Source organism: Rhagoletis pomonella, unplaced genomic scaffold (assembly GCF_013731165.1).
Source record: "Rhagoletis pomonella isolate Grant_MI unplaced genomic scaffold, Rhpom_1.0 Rhpom_scaffold_00004, whole genome shotgun sequence".
In the NCBI taxonomy this organism is placed as follows: Eukaryota; Metazoa; Arthropoda; class Insecta; order Diptera; family Tephritidae; genus Rhagoletis; species Rhagoletis pomonella.
The window spans coordinates 28,350,664-28,369,864 of record NW_023458558.1 but is presented as its reverse complement, the minus strand read 5'-3'; the positions used below and the strand labels follow the sequence as shown (position 1 = coordinate 28,369,864).

Genomic DNA, 19,201 nt, shown 5'->3' with positions numbered 1-19,201 from the left:
CGGGGAGGTACTTAAGAAAGGGATTTTCTTCAGATTACATTAAAAAATTCACGGTGCTCAAAAATGTTGGTTACATAAACGGGTTAGGTACTTAAGCGGGTTAAGTAATACGAAACCAGGTATAACAGTAGTTCTATAGTTAGTGTATATAATTATGATTAATGCATTAATTGGAGGTAAATCCTATGACTTGGTGTATGGAAAAAATCGTTCAAATTTTGTTTGAGTTGCTCGTACTTTAGATCTGATATTATATCGCATACCGACACGGGGAAGGTACTCAATTCTTTCCGATGGCTTTAACACAAATTAGTACTTTGATAATAACAATGAATGAAAATGATAATTAGGGATGCAAACGATGCATCGATATTTTTGAAACATCGATAATATCGGTTCAAAGTTCGATGTTTGCCATCGATGTTTACAATTTCCTAAAATCGCTAAATTGACGATACATCGATGCCAGTTTCAGCGACGTTTTAACATCGACTTTAGTGTGATTCAGACTTGAATTCAACTTTCGATATTAAAAATGCGTACATAATCATTAAAAAAGGACCGGGTTCCCGTTGAAATTAACGAAATTGGGGCTTGGAACTTTAGGCTCAGCGAATTTACAAGGAAGGCAAAGGAATGGTAAATAAATACAGGGAAATACATCCATATGTAAGTATTTTTCTAATTGAATTACAGAGAGTATGAATTAAAAAGTATTAAATTTTCCTTTCAATGTGACTAGAACCTAACAAATTTGGAAACATCGGAAACCATCGATACATCGATGTTTTTCTGGCGATGTATTTTAGCATTGATGTTCATTTGTCCGATGCATCGAAGCATCGATGTATCGATGTTACTCAGCTGTTTTGCAGGGTATGTATCCTCAAAAAATATTTATTTACCATAATATTTGTTTTGACGCCCGTGCTGTGTCAACATCCCGCCACGCGCGTCACGCAACAACTAAATACATATTAGATATAAGCCTATACATAGATATTAGAAAGCTAACTGCAGGCTTTCTTTAACTTTAAATGTTGTTTCTATACAACAAGCGTATATGTTTTTTAAGCTCGTAATTTTATTTTCGCCAACTTATGATGAGTCTTGATCAACAATATTAACTAGGTCATACAAGCGTTATCATCCCGCGTTGTTAAACAAACAAACAAAAATTAACGATGTTATAATTTATTTGCATGCCTATTTTGCTATAGTTGTATTTTTTTAAGCGAGTTAAGGTATTCGGGCTGTTTAAAGCTATGAAATTATGAAATATTGTCCCCATAATTTGTGCGTAAAATGGTGCCAGTGATACGCCATGTGAGCGTGTAATCTTCTGCAATTCTCTTCAAAACTGTTTGTGAAACGAAGCTCTCTTAAACTTTTATTTCGTTTGACACATATATTGAAATATTTCATTTAACTTTTTAGATTAACTCAACTGTTGCTGTTAATGCCGAAATTGTATTTTTCAGTCCTGGCCATAAACTTTTTATATGGGTGCAAAATTGCATGCAAATCCATTTAGTCGTTTTTGCGTGATTACGGATGGCACAAAAAAATAAAATAATCATCTGATTAATCACAAGCCCTCGTCTTGGCCTGGAGGCTATATCGGAGCCACAGCCGCTAAACTTAAATGTAGAATACGGGACATTGTTAAAATCACATTCGAGTTAAAAACGGTACATGAAATATTCCGAGGGGGCCAATTGACTTCACCAAGATGGCTGATAACACAATTACCGAACTTTATCACTCAAAATAAAAATCGAATAGATGGCATCCCTAACAAAAAATATTTTCAAACTAAAGTTTTATTAAAACTCTTTCTTCTGCCACTCATATTTTAATATTTCATTAAAAGCTAAATAAATTAGGGGTTTAAACAGATGGCAACCCTCTGCGTAGTATTTTCAAAATTCAAAATAAGCAAATATTTACCGTTGTTTCTACGATAGAAACCGAACTGGTTACTTACAAAGATGAATCTGTCGAAAGGCTTGTAATTTTATCTTTCAAACTTTCTCTTCATTAGTTCTCGTGCAATGAGCGTTTTCGTGAAGGTCTTAAAATTACAACTACAACATTTGAGCATAGCCTCCATATCGACCGCTGAGTGGAAGATCGACCTATCTAGGAAGCCAGTTCGAAAACGCCCTGTCTCAAGAACCTTTTCACTATTTTAGAATTTGGTTGACGACCGCCCTATTTCAGAATTCGTTTCAAAAACGCTCTATCTCAGCACATTTTCATTACATTTTGAAATTCTTCAACCAAATTTTGAGATAGAGTGTTTTTCGATAAAATTCTGATATGGGGCGTTCTTGAAAAGTTTTTTGATATCGAAACGTAAGACCTATTCTACGTCAAAAAAAATATGAATTGCAATTATTTTGAGAAATAGTCGATTGTTCGAATCTTTCAAGGCACTTTTTTACAGTGAGTATTCTCAAAAACACTTATCCATAAAAAATTTCGAATTCTTAAAAAAATGTAAAACGAGTATTTGTAACGGGGATAATTATTTACAGTGAAACCCACTTAAGTACAATTTTACTTATAATTTTCCCCTTTTAAGTGCTATTTCAAAATTCCTTGAAGTATTTACGTATTTTCATATTCGGTAAAAAAATTCTAAAAAATCAACGGTAACTTTTAGCCACTTGAAACTTGCACATTATTGCACTAAAATTGAATGAACTGTATACTCAAAAAACACTTCTGAGAAAAAAGTTTGAAACTATGATGATTTTTTTTAAGTGTTCTAAAAAATTTTTAGCTAAGGTTTATATGGTATTTTTTAGGGAATGAACTGCATTTGATTGAAAAACCTTAAAAATTAATAAATAAATATAAGTGGCAAAAAATTGAATTCTAGTAGAATAAAGTACAAGCTTCAAATGGCTAAAAACAGAGGGTGTTTTTTTAGAAATTAAAAAAAAAAAATTTAAGGCTTGGGGGGTTGGGGGGGTTAACTAAAAAACTACTGTTATACTTGCTTTTGTAGTAATTGCGTTGAATCTGTACGATCCACAAGCACTTATATTTCCCTCTCTGAATTTTGAGTTAGCTCACTTTAGATCTAGGTGTGCGATATGATTTTCCGCAATAGGATTTTTTTTTTCTTATAGTTTGCACCGGAGTAATGACTCGCCACGTTTATCGGTTCTTCCCGTATTAGTAATAGTAAGTGTTGGTATTTGCTTTCGAACAACGGCGATTTCCTGCCATTGAAAGTCATTTCGCGGGCGTTAAATTTATAGGAGGTACATCCTCCAGTGCGGTTGAGCACATTTTCCTAGAATATTTTCATGTTTGAAAAGCGACTTAATCCTTCTTTAATAAAAAAAAGCTTTGAGCAAACAGGAATCTTAAGATTGAAAAAACTTATTTTATTTTATTTACAATGTTGATTAAAAAATATCTGATACTATTTATTAGGTAATTAGACTAAGTTCGCAGTTTACAATAGTTATCGTATTTCCTAACATAGAAAATACGGATTGAGTTAATGATTCCTATGGGAACATATCTAAATACAAATTAAAATATTTTAAATAAGTCACAATAGTTACACAAGTTACTCTAATTATTTTATATTATGAAGGCACTAAAAAGGTTTTCTATACATCACGCTGATTTACCACCCTGCAGAAAAAAATTATCAATTGTTTAAAATAACCGACTTTTAGTTAGCTTTTTTTGCGGGAGTTCGATAAATAACTAACTTTTAATTAGCTATTACAAAACAAACCTGTTGTTGCAGGAGTCTTGCAGACCCAAGCGGAAGTTTGTTTTCTTTACAAGTTTCTATTTAAAGACCGTCATACAAAAAAGTACCTTGGATACTGTTTTTCTGCACTTCACAAATTCTTTTTCGAATTCAGAACAAATAAAATGAAGATCGAAATTTTATATCATCATTTTGATGTTAGGTCTGACGGAAATCCAATAATATGTAAACAAATCGTCACCTAAGAGTGAAAAGGTTCCAAGTCCATTTTTAGAAATTGTTCAGAAGCGACCAAAAATCGATGTAGTTTCGTATTACCTGCGATTCTGCATCAGAAACTAAATTAAAAAAAAAAATGGACTTGGCACCTTTTCACCTTAAGGTAGCAAAATATGCAATGTTGAAAATAAATTAAATAAATAAAATTGAAAAAAAATTAATAAAATATTTAAAAAAAAAAATTTTATTGATATTTTATGTCCAAAAGTAGTTACATAGTTACAAGTTAGTGGAAAGGTAATGCGGGGGTATTCAGGTCTCAATTTCACTCCCTGCAGGGTATATTTAAAAGAATATAAATATATTAAACTGCGAAAAAAAAACGAAAAAGTCCGTTGGCCGAATACTTGAACCCCGGACCTCCCCAATGGCACGCTGGTACTTTGCTAGCTCGGCCACTGTGGCACCGCGAGAAAAATGACATACATAGATGTACAGCTGACTATCCCTGAATTGAATTGAACGAAAAAATTCGATCAGAAAAACAGCCAAAAAATTATCCGTTTTAACAAAATTTTCGGTACTTTTCTGTACATACAAAAGTTTCTGCCGCATACTTTAGTAGAAAAACGAATCGTCTAAGTATCTTAAAATGTAATAGGAAAACGGTCCATTTTCGGATTTTTTCCTGGCTGACCCAAACCGTCTCAAGTCAAAAAAATTGTCACTAATAATAATCTCGAATTTGGTGACTTCAGATGAGGCTGACTTACTGAATATTAGAATTGACCTAATTTTTGTTGCTGCATAAATAATTAACCGACTTCAAAAAAAGGAATATTTTTTTTTAAGTATGTTACCGCATAACTTTGGACCACGTCAACCGATTTCGAAAATTCTCTTCGCATCGGAAAGGTAGTATCTCAGAGGCGGTCCCTTACTAAACTGGTTTAGATGCGATCATTGGATCATGAAAAAATTACCGGTACTCCTAAATTTTTATATGAGATTTGAAGTCAGTTTTGTTTTTTGCTTAAAAATTACTTGTTTTCAATTTTAGAATTATGACCAAACTGCTTAAGACAACAATAGATGTGATTCTGGATTACAATAAAAAAGTACACCTCACGGAGTTGCCAAAAAAAAAACAACCATGTTAACAGTTTTTGATGTGGTTTTCGGTTCGGTATTGGTAAGTAAAAACGAAACTCTAAAAAAAAGCGGCGTTTTAGATAAAAATCGTTTTTGTAGCCCTAGATATTACGTTTTTTTTTTACCACGTAAGGTGTTTTTAATCACTTTTACTTTAATGGTTTTCTTTACTTTATAAAATTTTCAAGTTTTCTTAATACTAAATTACTTATTTCCTTTGTAGATTTCTTCTTCCATTCACCAAATGCGACACTTTTTTTGGTCAGGATTCATGCCTGTGCCCCGCTTGCACTTAAAAGTCTGCGCAAACTCTTCCGAATTAGATAGCACACCCTTCAGCCGTATTTTACCCGGACAGTGTGAATCTTCGAGCGCATAACGTGATGCCGCCGGTGTATATGTTTCACACCACAAATTACCGAAGGAAATAAAGAAAAGCTGCTCATTTGAATATTTCTCCAATCCTGGTAATTTTGTCGATTCAGCCCCCATTTCCTTTACGTACTTGCGATAAGCGTGAAAAGCCTCCCTCATGCCCCCATTATCGGCAATATTTTCGCCCAGTGTTAATTCGCCATCGATCTACACAAAAGAAGTTGTATTAAAATATTTCCATTTATTGCAAACAACTTCATTGAATATATGTGTTTGTATGTATGTATGTATGTGCAATGAATATTTAACTTACATATTCCCCAATGTCGGGCAGATAATAATGGCTGTATTGATCTACGAAACATTCCGTACGGTTTATGTATTCCTTGATTGTCTCATTTGACCACCACTGCACCATGTTGCCATTCTTGTCGAACATTCGGCCACTGTCATCGAAACCATGTGTTAGCTCGTGTCCCAATATGGTGCCGACGGAGCCATAGTTCAACGCTCTGATATTATTTATTTTTTTTTAGGAAGATTTAAATTTATTAATATTGTTTTGGTAAATACAATTTTTGATTTTGTGCTTGAAATGGTGCTAGGTGCATATATGTAAGTATGTTGCTACGTAGATATTTGCTCGTTAGTATACAGCCAAGCTTACAGAGATGGTAGTTATTTGAGATACTAAAAATAAACCATAGGGGTATTCTCTGACTCTTGCAAAGCCTTTGCACGGTGCACGTATTGCACGGTTTCCAAAGCTGTTCCAAACGAAAACCGATTTTTAACGTGCAGAGAATAAATATGTGGGAATAAGATAATAGATTAACTAAATTATAAAATAAGGTCGAAGATAATGAAAATTAGAAATTCAAAAAAGGAGAAAAAGTTTAATGTTTGGAAAAAATGAAAATGGAACTCATTGGCTTTTCATTAGTCTTAGAAATCCTGAAAAGGAAAAAAGATCTGCATAATTACACACAAAAAAATTCAAAAAGTCGCAAAATAAAAGAAAAAAGCAAAATAAAAATTAAAATGTACGCAAAAAAATAAATACAAAATTTAAGTCGAAAAAGTTTAATGTTTGAAAAAAAAAAATAAAACTTTTCTCATTGGCTTTTCAACAGTTCTAGAATTCCCTAAAAGGAAAAAAGGTCTACAAAATTAAGCCGATTTTTATTTTTATTTTTTTAAAGCCAAAATAGTAGTGTTTGAAAGAAAATAAAATTAAAACTGCTCTATGGTTCAAGAGTTCTTGCAAAGGAAAAAAAAGTTCTGCAAATTACGCAAAAAAAAAACATTTTTTCCAAAAAGCCTAAAGGGTTTAAAAATAAAAATAAAATTTGTTTTGAGTAGCTTTGCGATTGTTCCTGAAAAGAAAAAAAAAATCCGCCAAATTTAGCCGAAAACCAAATAAAAAAACATATAATTTTTAAGTTTTTGGCAGCATCGTACATCCTTCTGAATGTATGTGCGCGCGAATGTATTTGATAATCTATGGATGCATGTATCTAGCTTGTGCTTAAGTGTCTTCTATTTTGTGCTCGTAGCAGATATATATGTACATATTTATAAATTGCAATATCAGAAATGAATGCGGGCGTCCAGTGAAATTCTAAAATAAAATATTTATGTAGAAATCAAATACATCTACGGTAAATCACACAGCAAAGGAAAGCCAAATACATTCTACATATTGCCAGCATAGATAAACATTTTACTCACTCCATGCCGAGGTCATAGAAAGGATATTGCAATATGGCAATGGGAATAGCTGCATGGCGTGAAGAAATAGTAAGAATCATTTGAGTTTACGTACATACTACATATGTACATATGCATGTATTTATATAACTACATATGTAAGTGAAATCTACTCAAGCACTCTTCTGCTTTTTCTACACACTCACTTATCGTATTATGTTGAAAAGTGTGAAAGGCATTGACATTTGATGGCGATGTGGCCCAACCGAGTGGCTCAGGTCGGTAGAAATTATCCAATTTTTCTTGCATTTCCCAACGCAGCACTCCAATCATGTTCTCCAGGTGTGTGCTCTCGTTCACCTGCACACCGGCATAGTGCTCGTCCAGTGCCGTTGCATTGCGCAACCATTCCGGAAAGCCAATAAAACTATTCATGGAAGCTGACTTTTGCAACGTTTCACGCTTGGTCTCCTCATCCATCCACGAGGTGCGACGCACTAACGTATCAAATGCATGCCGTATATCGCTCAGCATACGCTCCACTTTGGGCAACTTGTGACGTGTGAATTCGTCATCGGCCAGTACATAGCTAACGGCCATACCCAAAAGACTGTTTACGCCATGCGCACAATAGAGGGAGCGCGGTGAACTGCCCTCGGTGCCAACAATCACTCGCATATATTCGTAGTGTAGCAGACGCATGTCGCTGGTGGTGTGCAATATTAGCTCCTCGACAACACTTAGCCAAATATAGAGTTCGATTTGGGTTGGTGGGGCGTCTAATAAATATTCCGATATGCTTTGCAGGTATACGATGTCTGCGTGGCTGGTAATGATTGTTAACTCGGAGAGATTGAATCGTTGTGAGTGATTTGCCTCCTGCATCATCAGCAGCAAGTATTGCGTCCAGTTGAGTACGGTGTTGGGTGCTATTAGGCTGTCTGTTAGATTCTGCAGATCGTCGACAGATATGTAAACGATGTCCTCCATGGGATTCATCAAAGTTTTGGTAGTATTTTCTGCATTGTCTTTTAGCTAAAGGGAAAATATGTATGTGGCAACCATAATTTGATAACTATTTTTTGAGTTTTGTGGTGTTTTCGTTTCTTCCAAGAACTGCTGTTCTTTTTTTCGAAATATTTTTGGTGTTACATGCCATCCTGTAAATGTGCATGTTCTTTCAGATGGTTAATTGACATCTGATATTAAGAGCAATCATCTTCCCTCACAAAGTTTCAAAAAGTGTGTGTGACATTTTAAGAAAGAAATACAGAACCAGAGTCCCCTCTTTAAGGCAAAACTGTGCGTGTTTAAGCGAAAATGAACAATTTTCGACAACAAACATATGGCTCCGTTTCGCACAATCAGCTGACTGAGTTGGACATTAATTCAATTGAAAATGGTTGTGCAACAGAAAAAAAGAAAAGAAAAGAAATAAAATTTTACTTCTTTAACTTTGTTGTGGCATTTCATATTTTCATTTAGTTTTCGTAAAGAGCTGTTCCCATTTTACATTTAGCATTTTGCACTGACAATATTATTTAACACCGTTTACGCTTTTGTGCAAAGCAAAGTGCTAATTTTTGCTTTTGGCATTTTTGCATCAAAGAGTGAACCCTAGTAGAGTTTTTCACCGGTTTACCTTTATTTTAGAATCAGACACGAACAGAGAAAGCGGCAATCAAAAGGCGACATTCTTTGGTACAAACGAAAACACCAATATTTTTTGGTAACTATAATACCGCGCGATAGTAAGATTTACACACAAAAAGATTAATATACCACAAAACTAGAGGCGTTGTTAATTTTACTTTCTGACTTTGAATTTTCTAAGATACGATTAGTTCGAAAAATTATTTGAAAATTTCAGTACAATGTAGAATACATAATAATATTTGATACCCATATAAAAGACGAATAGGTATCGAAAATGTGATTTTAAAGCTTTATCCTTGTAAAAAATATCCTGACGTTAGAGAGAACAACTAAAAGCAGAACTTTGTGAGTAAATTTCGATTGCTTCGTGTGAAAATTTTTTGTTTTTTGTCGCACGGTGTAACCAAATCTTGCCTTGAGAGAAATAGATATATTTAGCTCAGTGTACTGTTTATGGTTCTTACTTACCCTATACATCTTCTTCGCGAATTTAACAACTTGCAAGGCCGCTTCCGCAATTGCTTCCTCACTGGATTCTACCTCCGCATCTGGATTTACATACAGTAAGTAGAGTTCAAGCATTTTCTTGATGTACTCCACATAAGCCAATAAACCAGAGGAAGTGTGTTTCTCCGCCTCTTCCATCTCGTCCTCCAATTCTTCGCCATCCTCATCATTCTCATCATGATTGGCTATCACTTTTCGTTTGATTTTGTTCAATAACTTGTGCATATCATCTTTGTTGCTGTGAAAAATTTTGAAATGTTATAAAAAAAATCAAATTTAACACACAACTTCCTTCCACTCACAATGGGAGCGCGGAATCAGTTTCAGGTGTGCCCAATGCGATGCGATTAACTGTACGATTTACCGGATCGGCAAAAATATCGAAACCCACCACCAAATCCATGCCTAAATTCTTTTTGATGAGCACCAAGCTACGCAACCAATTGAACTCACCATCTTCGCCATACTTTCGCTTCATCTCCGCCGATAGCGACACATTGAAATTGCTCGGCACTAGTGGCAGCTCAAATTTTCTCAGGTAGCCTATTAGTGGTTCGAGTTCACGTTTATCTAATAGCTCCGAGTTCAGGCAGGCTCGATACATTGTTTTCGCTTTCCCCACAGCGGCCGGCTCCTCATCGCTGATGTTCGCTTGCAGGAAGGTGCGTAGAGTGCGCATAATTTTCGCTTGTCGCTCACGAAACCAGTCATTTGATGTGGTCGAATCGGGTTTGGGATGATCGTCCGCCCAATGGCCACAGGTGAATTTGTAAAAGTCCTCACAGGGATCAGTCTCTTCGTCCATTGAGTAGATGAGCGCCGCCGCTGTGCGTAGGCACTCTTTGCTGCGACACACTTCCGTGTGCGTGCGACCTAAATGTGTCATAAAATAGACCAAAAAAAAACATGGAAATAATGAGTGCGGGCTAATGCAAATATGTACATATATACACAAAAGCGCACTTACGACTTAAACATACGATTATTAATGTAATGAGTAAAATGATTATCAATAGTATGAGCACACCAATCAAGGTCTTGTGGTAATATTTCCGTCGAAATCTAGAAATAAAAAAATAATTAAGACATCAGATTATACTTATTTTCTTGTGTTTGAACACAAAGCTCTCGAAGCGTTAACCCTTAATTAGGCGCATGGGGTCAAGGTGATTTCAAGTCGAAATAAAAAATGTCTTGGAGTGCTTGGAGCGTGCTCGCGCTCTGTCTACCTTCCTACCTCCCCGCGGGGTACGTAAATAAGTCACGGCTTGAACATCGGCGTGTACATATTTTTCGCTACTCGTTTTAAGCCCTGACCCCAAGCGACAACTTATGTAACATTTTTTTGACGGAGGTAAGATTTCATCTTTTTTTTCAAGTTTGAAGTCGAAATTGTGTTTTTTCTTTTTTCAAGTTAACGATAATATTGTACTTTAATAGTTTTCTTAATACACACTTCGTTTGTTTTTTTTTTTAAAACTCTTTTTTCAACACTTTTATTGGGGTCACTGTGGACCCCATGCGACTAATTGTGTGATTTTCTTTATGCGCCTAATTAAGGGTTAATATAGAAATGATTTCACCAAAACGATTAAAATGCAATCAGAGTTGTCAACCAATTCATGTATATATATATATACACACATACATAGCTTTTAAAAAAATATACGATTCAACCAACGACTTAAAGCCATATTGCTACTCACTTCGATTGAACGCCGACGAAGGTGGAATTATGGGGCGGACGTTTGCTTAGCGCGCTGTTAGACCCATGAACGCCAGGCAAATATGACGCGTTGTCTGGCGCTGAGTCGGTACTCTGTATGCTGAGATTGCCTGTAATTATAAAAAGGGTAATATTGAAATACATACATACATATGAACATACTTGCAGAAATTTAAAATTTGGATGCATATTCTGTACGTTCATTGAAAGGCTGCTTAAAGGGAAAACTACATAACTCAGATGCATATTTTGTTACATTTCAGTTTTCTACAAAATCGTTTTGGCTTCGAGTTGATAAGCCAAAAGGCTTTTCCAAGTGAAACTTCTTTAGCGGCGGTTATTAAATCTAAACACTTTGCTTATATTACCACAAAGGTGAACGTGAATATGTAGATGCAAAAAATCCTAGAGGGTGAGATGATTAAAATTCCGACTGTACTTATTTACTGTACTACCCTATTCCGGTATCCCTTATTTCGTTGTGCCCATTCCAACACTTCCAGCAGAGTGCTTCAAATACCTAATCACGTCCATAAGTATGCACTTGGGTACAAGTATTTATGTAAGTGGATTGGGGAATAATGCCTGATGAATTGCGATTCCGGTCCCGGTTAAGCGGCTTTTCAGGAGATGATGGACAGTGTGCTATCTTCACCACCTGCATGTATGTACATACATACATAATATGTATGGGTCTTACTTATATATTTTCTATTTATTTAAAAATTTATGTAATTTACATAACAAAAAAATTATTGAAAAACGCTTGTTTGTTGATATGTGTCCAGTTTTATCAAACATTTTTCCTTCGTTGTAAGAACTTATGCTGTGGAAGGCGTTTAATACATATGTATGTATGTATGTATGTATGTTTTTTCACTCTCCTGAAAAACTCTCCTGTTGAAAGAGATTACTTTGTCAAATGTCGACAGGTACAAAAAATTATTTACCGGAAATGTAAAAACCATGTAACTGCTTCCTAAACTAATTTTTCTGTGCACGCCAAAGCCCGTTAATGGTATTAAATATACCCTGTGAGGAAAATCTCTAGTTTTGAACTGGGGCGCGACAAATCTCTTTTGCTTGCAAACTACTGGCAAATTTAACACGACGATGTCATAAGAATTGGAAATAGACCCCGTTGCATTACCTTTTCTATAGTGTATTGCATCCCTTTTTCGATAGTTCCAAACTAGTTATAAATTCGATGGATGAAATCTAGTTCGTTCTGCGTCCCTTTTTCCATAGCTTCGAAACAGTTCTAAATTCATCATTTTAGATATATGTAGATTTCTAAAAATAAAATTGTTTTTTAAAAGTACCATATTTCGCAACTTTGGAACTGGTGGCGATCTAGTTACTATCGGACTGGTTAGTTTTAGGTGATAAAGATTTAGTACAGAACTATAAATTTGGTTCACCAGTTTGGGGTTTTCCTACAGGGTGTATGTATATGTATGGACGCATATTCATATAAGAATTCTTCAGTGTATAAGTACGTTAGAATGTGTAGACGTTTACATGCTCATAAATAGATTATATAGACTATACAGGTACGTAAATTTAGCACTATGCACATTAGAGCGTATCAGAAAAAGATTTCGCCGCCCACACCTTAGTCTAAAATATTTTTGCAAGGTAATCCCAAAAAAAAAATGTTTTTTGACCGAACGCACATAAGGACAAAGTGGCTAATTATTATGACTAAAACGGAAAAATAAATTTTAAATCTTATCACGCATACTTTTAAAATGTCCTTCATAAAGCAGTCCGCAACCGCAAAGTTGGCTTTTCTTTCTTGCGTCGAATTAAATTATATATTTTTTTTTTGAATTGGTGATAAATAATTTCGCTTGTCATTCTATTCTTTTCAGTTGTGTCAACATGGATAGTAAGGCGTCAGGTAGGTACTTAATTTGTTAAAGAAAGGATTGCGCATTTTCATTTCGACGCCTCCAAACCATACCGTGCTAAGTCAACGTAGACTTAGTCGGACTTAGCATAATGCGATTTGTTGGTGTCGATTTGCCTATTCACTACTCAATTATTTATCCATCGATTTTTTGCTTAAGTAGCTTGATTTTTTCGTAAAAGAACACGCTTTAATTCATCGCGATAGTCCGAAAATTTCACAAAAGAGCGAAGAAACTTCTTTTCTTGAAAACTTTTTAATGGTTTCTTAACTAAACTTACCAAATATGAGCTTCTACTATAGTTATTTACTATTAAATTTGTGAGGTAGGGAAGCATTGAGACAAGGTTACCAAAATACATTCTTTCCTATGCCAGCTTATATTTGTTTTTTGGGCATTTTTTTCGTGTTTTCTTTTCTTTTGCAGATTCAATGTTTTCTTTTATAAACTATTTTTATTCATAAAAAACTCCATTCTTTTAGGTATTTTCAAATCGGTCCAGCTCGCTTAAATCTTAATATTTGTCCGATGCAGTCTAATGTATATGCTTACATTGTCTCTAATAGACTGCTTGCATCTTGATAAAATGTTGTCGTTAAATAATTGCGATACGTCAGCCACTACTGTCACGATTTCACAAACACATTATTGATTTGCATATATAGCTACGTAAAGGTGAAAAGGTAGCAAGCCAACACTTTTCTAAATTTAGTTTTAGATAAAAAATGACAGATAAGCCGAAACTACATAGATTTTTTCGTCCCTCCTGAATAGTTTCAGAACATGGACTTGGCACCTTTTCACCTTTATAGTATGTTCCCACCAGAGCTTAACCACGTAGTTATGACTGTTGAGTTGGTTATCCCGAAAATCCATTTGATTTGGCCTGATTTCGCCATATAAAAATGACCGCACTTAACCATTTCACTGAGATGGTGGGCCATTGGCGTTAAAAGTGAAAAATGCGTTCCCTACCAGTGATCGGACTTTACTAGATTCACTCCGGTTTTTGCAAAAATTTGAAATCTACTCCTCTAAACTGCTTGACTTCAAATCTATGCATTCCGTTTTTTACTCATGTTCTGCCTTGGGCCCGTTTTTTGGGTGTTCACCCCCGGTTTCAGTAAAAAAAAAATTTAAAGTTAAGTAAACTATCACTGATGAAAGTAACTCGTCCATAAAAGTGAGTCAATACAGTAACTGCGTTATTTTTTGATATATGGATGCAGAAATTGGCGGTAGCAGAACTTTACATAAGTAGTTAAAAAATATATGTAGAAAGAAATTTATTAAAAATAGAAAAGGTTAAGGTCCTATTGCTTTTTAAAGAATGGTCTTTATTTTTGCATGAATATAAAATACAATTATTGTCAAAGAGAAAATAAAAAATTCAAATTTAGTCCGTAAAATTTGTTTTTGCTTCGATTTCAGAAGCGATTCAGTCCTGAATCGAGTTTCAGGAGTCCAAACACTGTTACTGTTGTCTATATTTGTACTGTTTTATAAACCTCAAACCGCAGTGTGGACAGCAATAGTTAGTGATGTGGTTAAGTTCGATTTGTGATGGTTAACTTTTTGGTGGGGACATGGTGTTAGGTAACGATATGTACATATGTACTTGTTCCCAGTGTATTTACACGACTGAAGCTTACAATTACCTATATATATATGTATGTAGTAGTACTGCGCTATGACATGGTTTACCTGTCATTAGAGAATTACCCTTGTGGTCAGCTGATTAAGTTATGTGACATTTTGACCATTTTTGGATATTTTTCTTTTGCTTATTTAATAAGAAATTTAGGATAAAATCAAAAGATGAAGAAAAGTGATTGAAGTTGGATATTTGAGCACGAATTTACAGAACGGCTGTAGCTGAGTGTGTAGAGATGCTTGTTGTTAATTGTACGCCTAAAGCTGCCATAAAAAAATCGCTATTTGATTTTACTCGAGCGCGTAAGATTTCCATACAGAAAGTTAAACTCGATGCCCTGGTCGCTCTGTTCCATAATCTGACTATTCTCTGGAGGCATTTTCTTAATCTGCCGGTCTATAAAACTTTTTTAGTTTTTGAGATGCACAGTCAGCCAATCATATGTACATATATTATTTTAAACACGAAGCATAAATTACTTTATTCTTCATTTTCATCTGTAGAACTATCATCATACAGCAAGTCCGTTCAACTTGGTCGTCAATTTCTTCTACATTGACAATATTTTTTTACATAAAATTTAATGAAAAGTGCTTTATTCTAGATAATTATAGTTATTATACATACTTTTCCTAGAATATCTGGTATTATGATTACATATTTATACCCTTCTGCTAACTGATCACCAACGGACCGGGTAATTTCCAATTTTCAATTTGAGGCTTTCCATCCGTATTTTTTTTTTTTTTTTTTTGTGACATATTGACGATGTTTGACTTTTATGTATTCTTCCACTAGCATGCAGTCTATCTCATACTAAATAAGTGCTGCAGTAACTCCGATTGGCGTGATGGCTGGCAGAAACGAGTATGAGGACGCACAGTGCTTTGATACCATCTAAAGTGTGGCCAATAAGGAAGCGGATTTCCAATATTTTTTCCTGTTGTAGTAAACGTAAGGTCTCTGAGCTCAAAAGTATCTGAAAAATTCATGTTTTTCCTACATACAACAGTGGCGGATTTTTGAAAAAGGCAGCAGTCTCTTCGAAGGTCCAGGTTTGTTATATATATATATATACATATCATAAACCAACAATGATTTTCGGTATGTCAAACCACTTTTATTGAATACAGAAAAGTTTTACTATGCACCTGTGAATCAGCGTCTTGCTTTTTGTTCAGCAAATATTTCCATTGCGAAATCCAAACTCATTGAGTTTGCCACTAATCTCTTAATATAAAGGCCCTGTAGGCGGTATCTTTTCTCTGCAGCTTCTTAACGCTCCTCATCGTACCAATTTTTCTTTCGGGCTTGCTGAAATCCGACTATGTACTTCTTTGGCGGCGGTACTTACACAGCAAAAAACACGATTAATACAAAAAACGAATGTGGAAGCGAGCTAGGCGATGGGAATCGCTTACCCTCTCCCTTCAAGAAGGCACTATTTTCACTTGGGCATGCCATTGGTCGTAAGCCCTTACCCGCAGCATTTTTTGATAAGAAAAATAGGAAAATACCAAATAAATGATAAATCCTACCTTCACTTGAATATTCCACGACAATAAACTAATTGATTACAGTTGAAAAAGAAATACTTGATTTAATGGGTTCAGCGCCAAAGACAATTAAAGTGATTAGCCGGTATCGCGGCGATGCCACTTTTTTGTTGGAAATGTACCGTTCGAGCAGAGAGGGAATGAGTAAATGATCTGAAATTTTGTATTTATGACCTCTACTTATGCTTGAATGGTCTGGAATCAAAATAATGAGATTTTTTGAGGTTTTTAATATCTCTGAGAGATATTTCGGGCCCTATTGCCAGGGCGTTTTAGAAGATGGCGAAGTCAAATTATCTCAAAATTTCCTTCCTAAGACCAAGTTTAAGTAACTCAGGGAGCTACCGGACATCAGCTCACTACTGAACTTCTTTTACATATGTGTTTTTATAAATTTTTACATTGATATCTCTATAAAATGATAAAGGAACTTTTTCGAACTTAATCCAAACGAAAATTTTAATATCATTTTAAACTGAAATTTTTAAACTGAGAAAATTTTGTTTTAGTAAATATCGCTTTCAGCAACTGTAAAAATATTGTATACAAAATTGCTTCAATATTATTACTCACCTCGGTGGATTTAAATTTTAATATGTGTATTCTTTTAAGTTCAATGCTCTTTGCTAATGACTAGCGTGTTTAACATTCATATTTGTTTAGATATATGTATACATACACACACGCATATGAAACTGTAACAATGAATAACTTTGTGTTAACTACTGACGTCAGATTAAGTTAATAAAATTGTGCAAAAGCTGCATATGTACATAGATACATATGTACATATTTGGATTGTGTTTCAGAAAAAATTCTAAATATACAGTTTATAATAACATTTATTACCTAACTATGTTCGTACATGCAAATATTTTCATGTAGCTAGTGTAATGTCCCTTAGTTTAGTTTAGACCCAACTTATTTAGAATTAGTGCAAGGAAAATGTTTAATTTTGATTTTCTATCGTTGCCACATCATAATCACATTTTCTAAAAATCGCTATACGTACTCTCAAATTACTGACTGATAGCTTCAAAAACCACCAGAGTTAAACGAAGACGAATTAAATTCCTTTGACGATTAAAGAATTTTTTCTATTATAAAATATTATTTTACGTTTTAGTGACTACGAACTGCAAAATATATATTTTTTGGCACTGCTATATTAGCAAGCACAATCTTCGCAACCAAAAAATTGTGTATTTAATTTAGTTGGAGATTAGTTGGCAACTATTTTCGGCATATTATTATAACTACGATGAGTATACTCACGCTGCCAGCTAAGAGGATGTGTTGGGCTAAACTTTAATTGCAATCACTGCAAAGTTAGGCTTTTTTAAGAAATTACACACACTGGAGGATGGTATGTTTCAAATTTTGGTTGGAGAAGATAATCGCTCTCAAAGGTGTATTATTATGCGATTCGTGATACGCAGTATATGCTCTAGGATGGCCTCTAAGAGCCCATAAGACCTGCAGTCCGTCTCTAAAGAAATCCCCATTTTATTCAAATGGCACCTCAATTTGCATGTCCTGCCAGGAAGCCTATAAAAGTTCTAAGACCCTGCCGGCTAAGTTCAAGGAGTCTCGCATCTTTAAGATGTGCCGCAGAAGGCTTCGGACCATGCAAATGCAAGGCTCCCCGTTTTTCGAGACAGTCAGCGCTGTCGTTGCCCTCAAACCCTCCTTGTGCCGGGACCAACCACAGGGTCACTTTATTGTGGGCTCATAGAGAGAGTGGTTCAAAAGAGTTTACATCTGTTCACAAGCCTTGATGTCATTCTAAGTGAGTCTAAATGGTTACATATGAGAATATTGGCAAACTTTTCTGGGGTCAAGTATGCCTGCCGCCTAATAATTGTCTAAATTTGAGTCCACCCATGGCAGCCCTCTAACCTAATCTAACGCCTGCCGAATAACTCTTGCCTACAAGCACTACTTTTTACTGAGTAGGCAATTCAGGAGTAAATTCCTCTCTCCTTATCTACAAGAGATGTTAAAAAAATAGTTGTGTAATTTTAAACATTAATGTGTTGCCTACCATTATCGATGTAAATTTGCTACAAAAGGTAAAGAGTTTAGATTAAAGAATGCCATTTTTAACCTTAATGTGCTCGTAGTCTACAAATAGCATTTTCGCCGAAAATTTGTATACCCGAGCGCCATTGTGCACAAGGGTATTATAACTTTCTTCAAATAACGGTTTTGTAACAGGCAAAACTAATCGAGATAAATATGGACAAATGTATACATAAATGCTCAGAATGAATAGAGAAGTCGATTAAGCGGTGACTGTATGTCCGTCCGTCTGTGCACATGATAACTCGAGTAAAAATTGAGATATAATAACGAAACTTGGACGCGTAGGACGGACGGTATTGAAAATGGGCAAAATCGGACAATAACCACGCTTACCCCCCATATAACCGTAGTTTACAGAAATAAATACGAAAACTGCGATATTTTAGTAACTACTGAAGATTATTCAATCAAAATTGATATTTACAATAAATTTTAGACGCAAAATAAGAATGTTATAAACTTTTGGAAAATGGGCGTATCCACGCCCACTTACATATATGTATCTCGGTAACCGTTCTACCAATTTGCACCAAACTCGGTATGGTTAGTGTGCTTGCCACATACAGGGTGTCCCAGAACTAACGTGCCAAACTTTAGGGGAAGGTAGGTGGGGGAGTGAGCTCCCTCATAAACAAAAAATTTTCAGGTAAAAGTGTTACCGTTTTTGAAATATTTACATTTTTTCGAATTTAAAAAAAAAATCGTGCCTTTTCATGTGTTTTCTTTAACTGCAACTACAAACCGGGCAATACTTAGTAAATTTTTTATGTAAAATACTTCCAGATAGTTGCCTCTCCATACTCAAATACAATGTAGTTAAAATATATTAAGGAACCATCATAAAATTAGGACTATTTCCGGATTTTTAACTTTTTGATATTTTCTTCCCCAAATTTGACTATCTCG

At 34.9% G+C, this 19,201-nt stretch overlaps 1 protein-coding gene across 1 annotated transcript in view; it reads right to left on the bottom strand.

Moving 5' to 3' along the window:
* Positions 1 to 4,196: 4,196 nt before the first annotated feature.
* LOC118737398 (neprilysin-4) overlaps positions 4,197 to 19,201 on the bottom strand; it is a 15,525-nt gene continuing 520 nt past the window's right edge. The window contains exons 2-9 of the mRNA XM_036467862.1: positions 11,068 to 11,205; positions 10,329 to 10,423; positions 9,664 to 10,234; positions 9,323 to 9,599; positions 7,405 to 8,233; positions 7,220 to 7,268; positions 5,802 to 6,000; positions 4,197 to 5,695 (exon numbers count right to left, since the gene is read on the bottom strand). Coding sequence (XP_036323755.1) covers positions 5,351 to 5,695; positions 5,802 to 6,000; positions 7,220 to 7,268; positions 7,405 to 8,233; positions 9,323 to 9,599; positions 9,664 to 10,234; positions 10,329 to 10,423; positions 11,068 to 11,205 — 2,503 coding nt within the window. The 3' untranslated portion in view covers positions 4,197 to 5,350. The remainder of the gene's footprint in view (positions 5,696 to 5,801; positions 6,001 to 7,219; positions 7,269 to 7,404; positions 8,234 to 9,322; positions 9,600 to 9,663; positions 10,235 to 10,328; positions 10,424 to 11,067; positions 11,206 to 19,201) is intronic.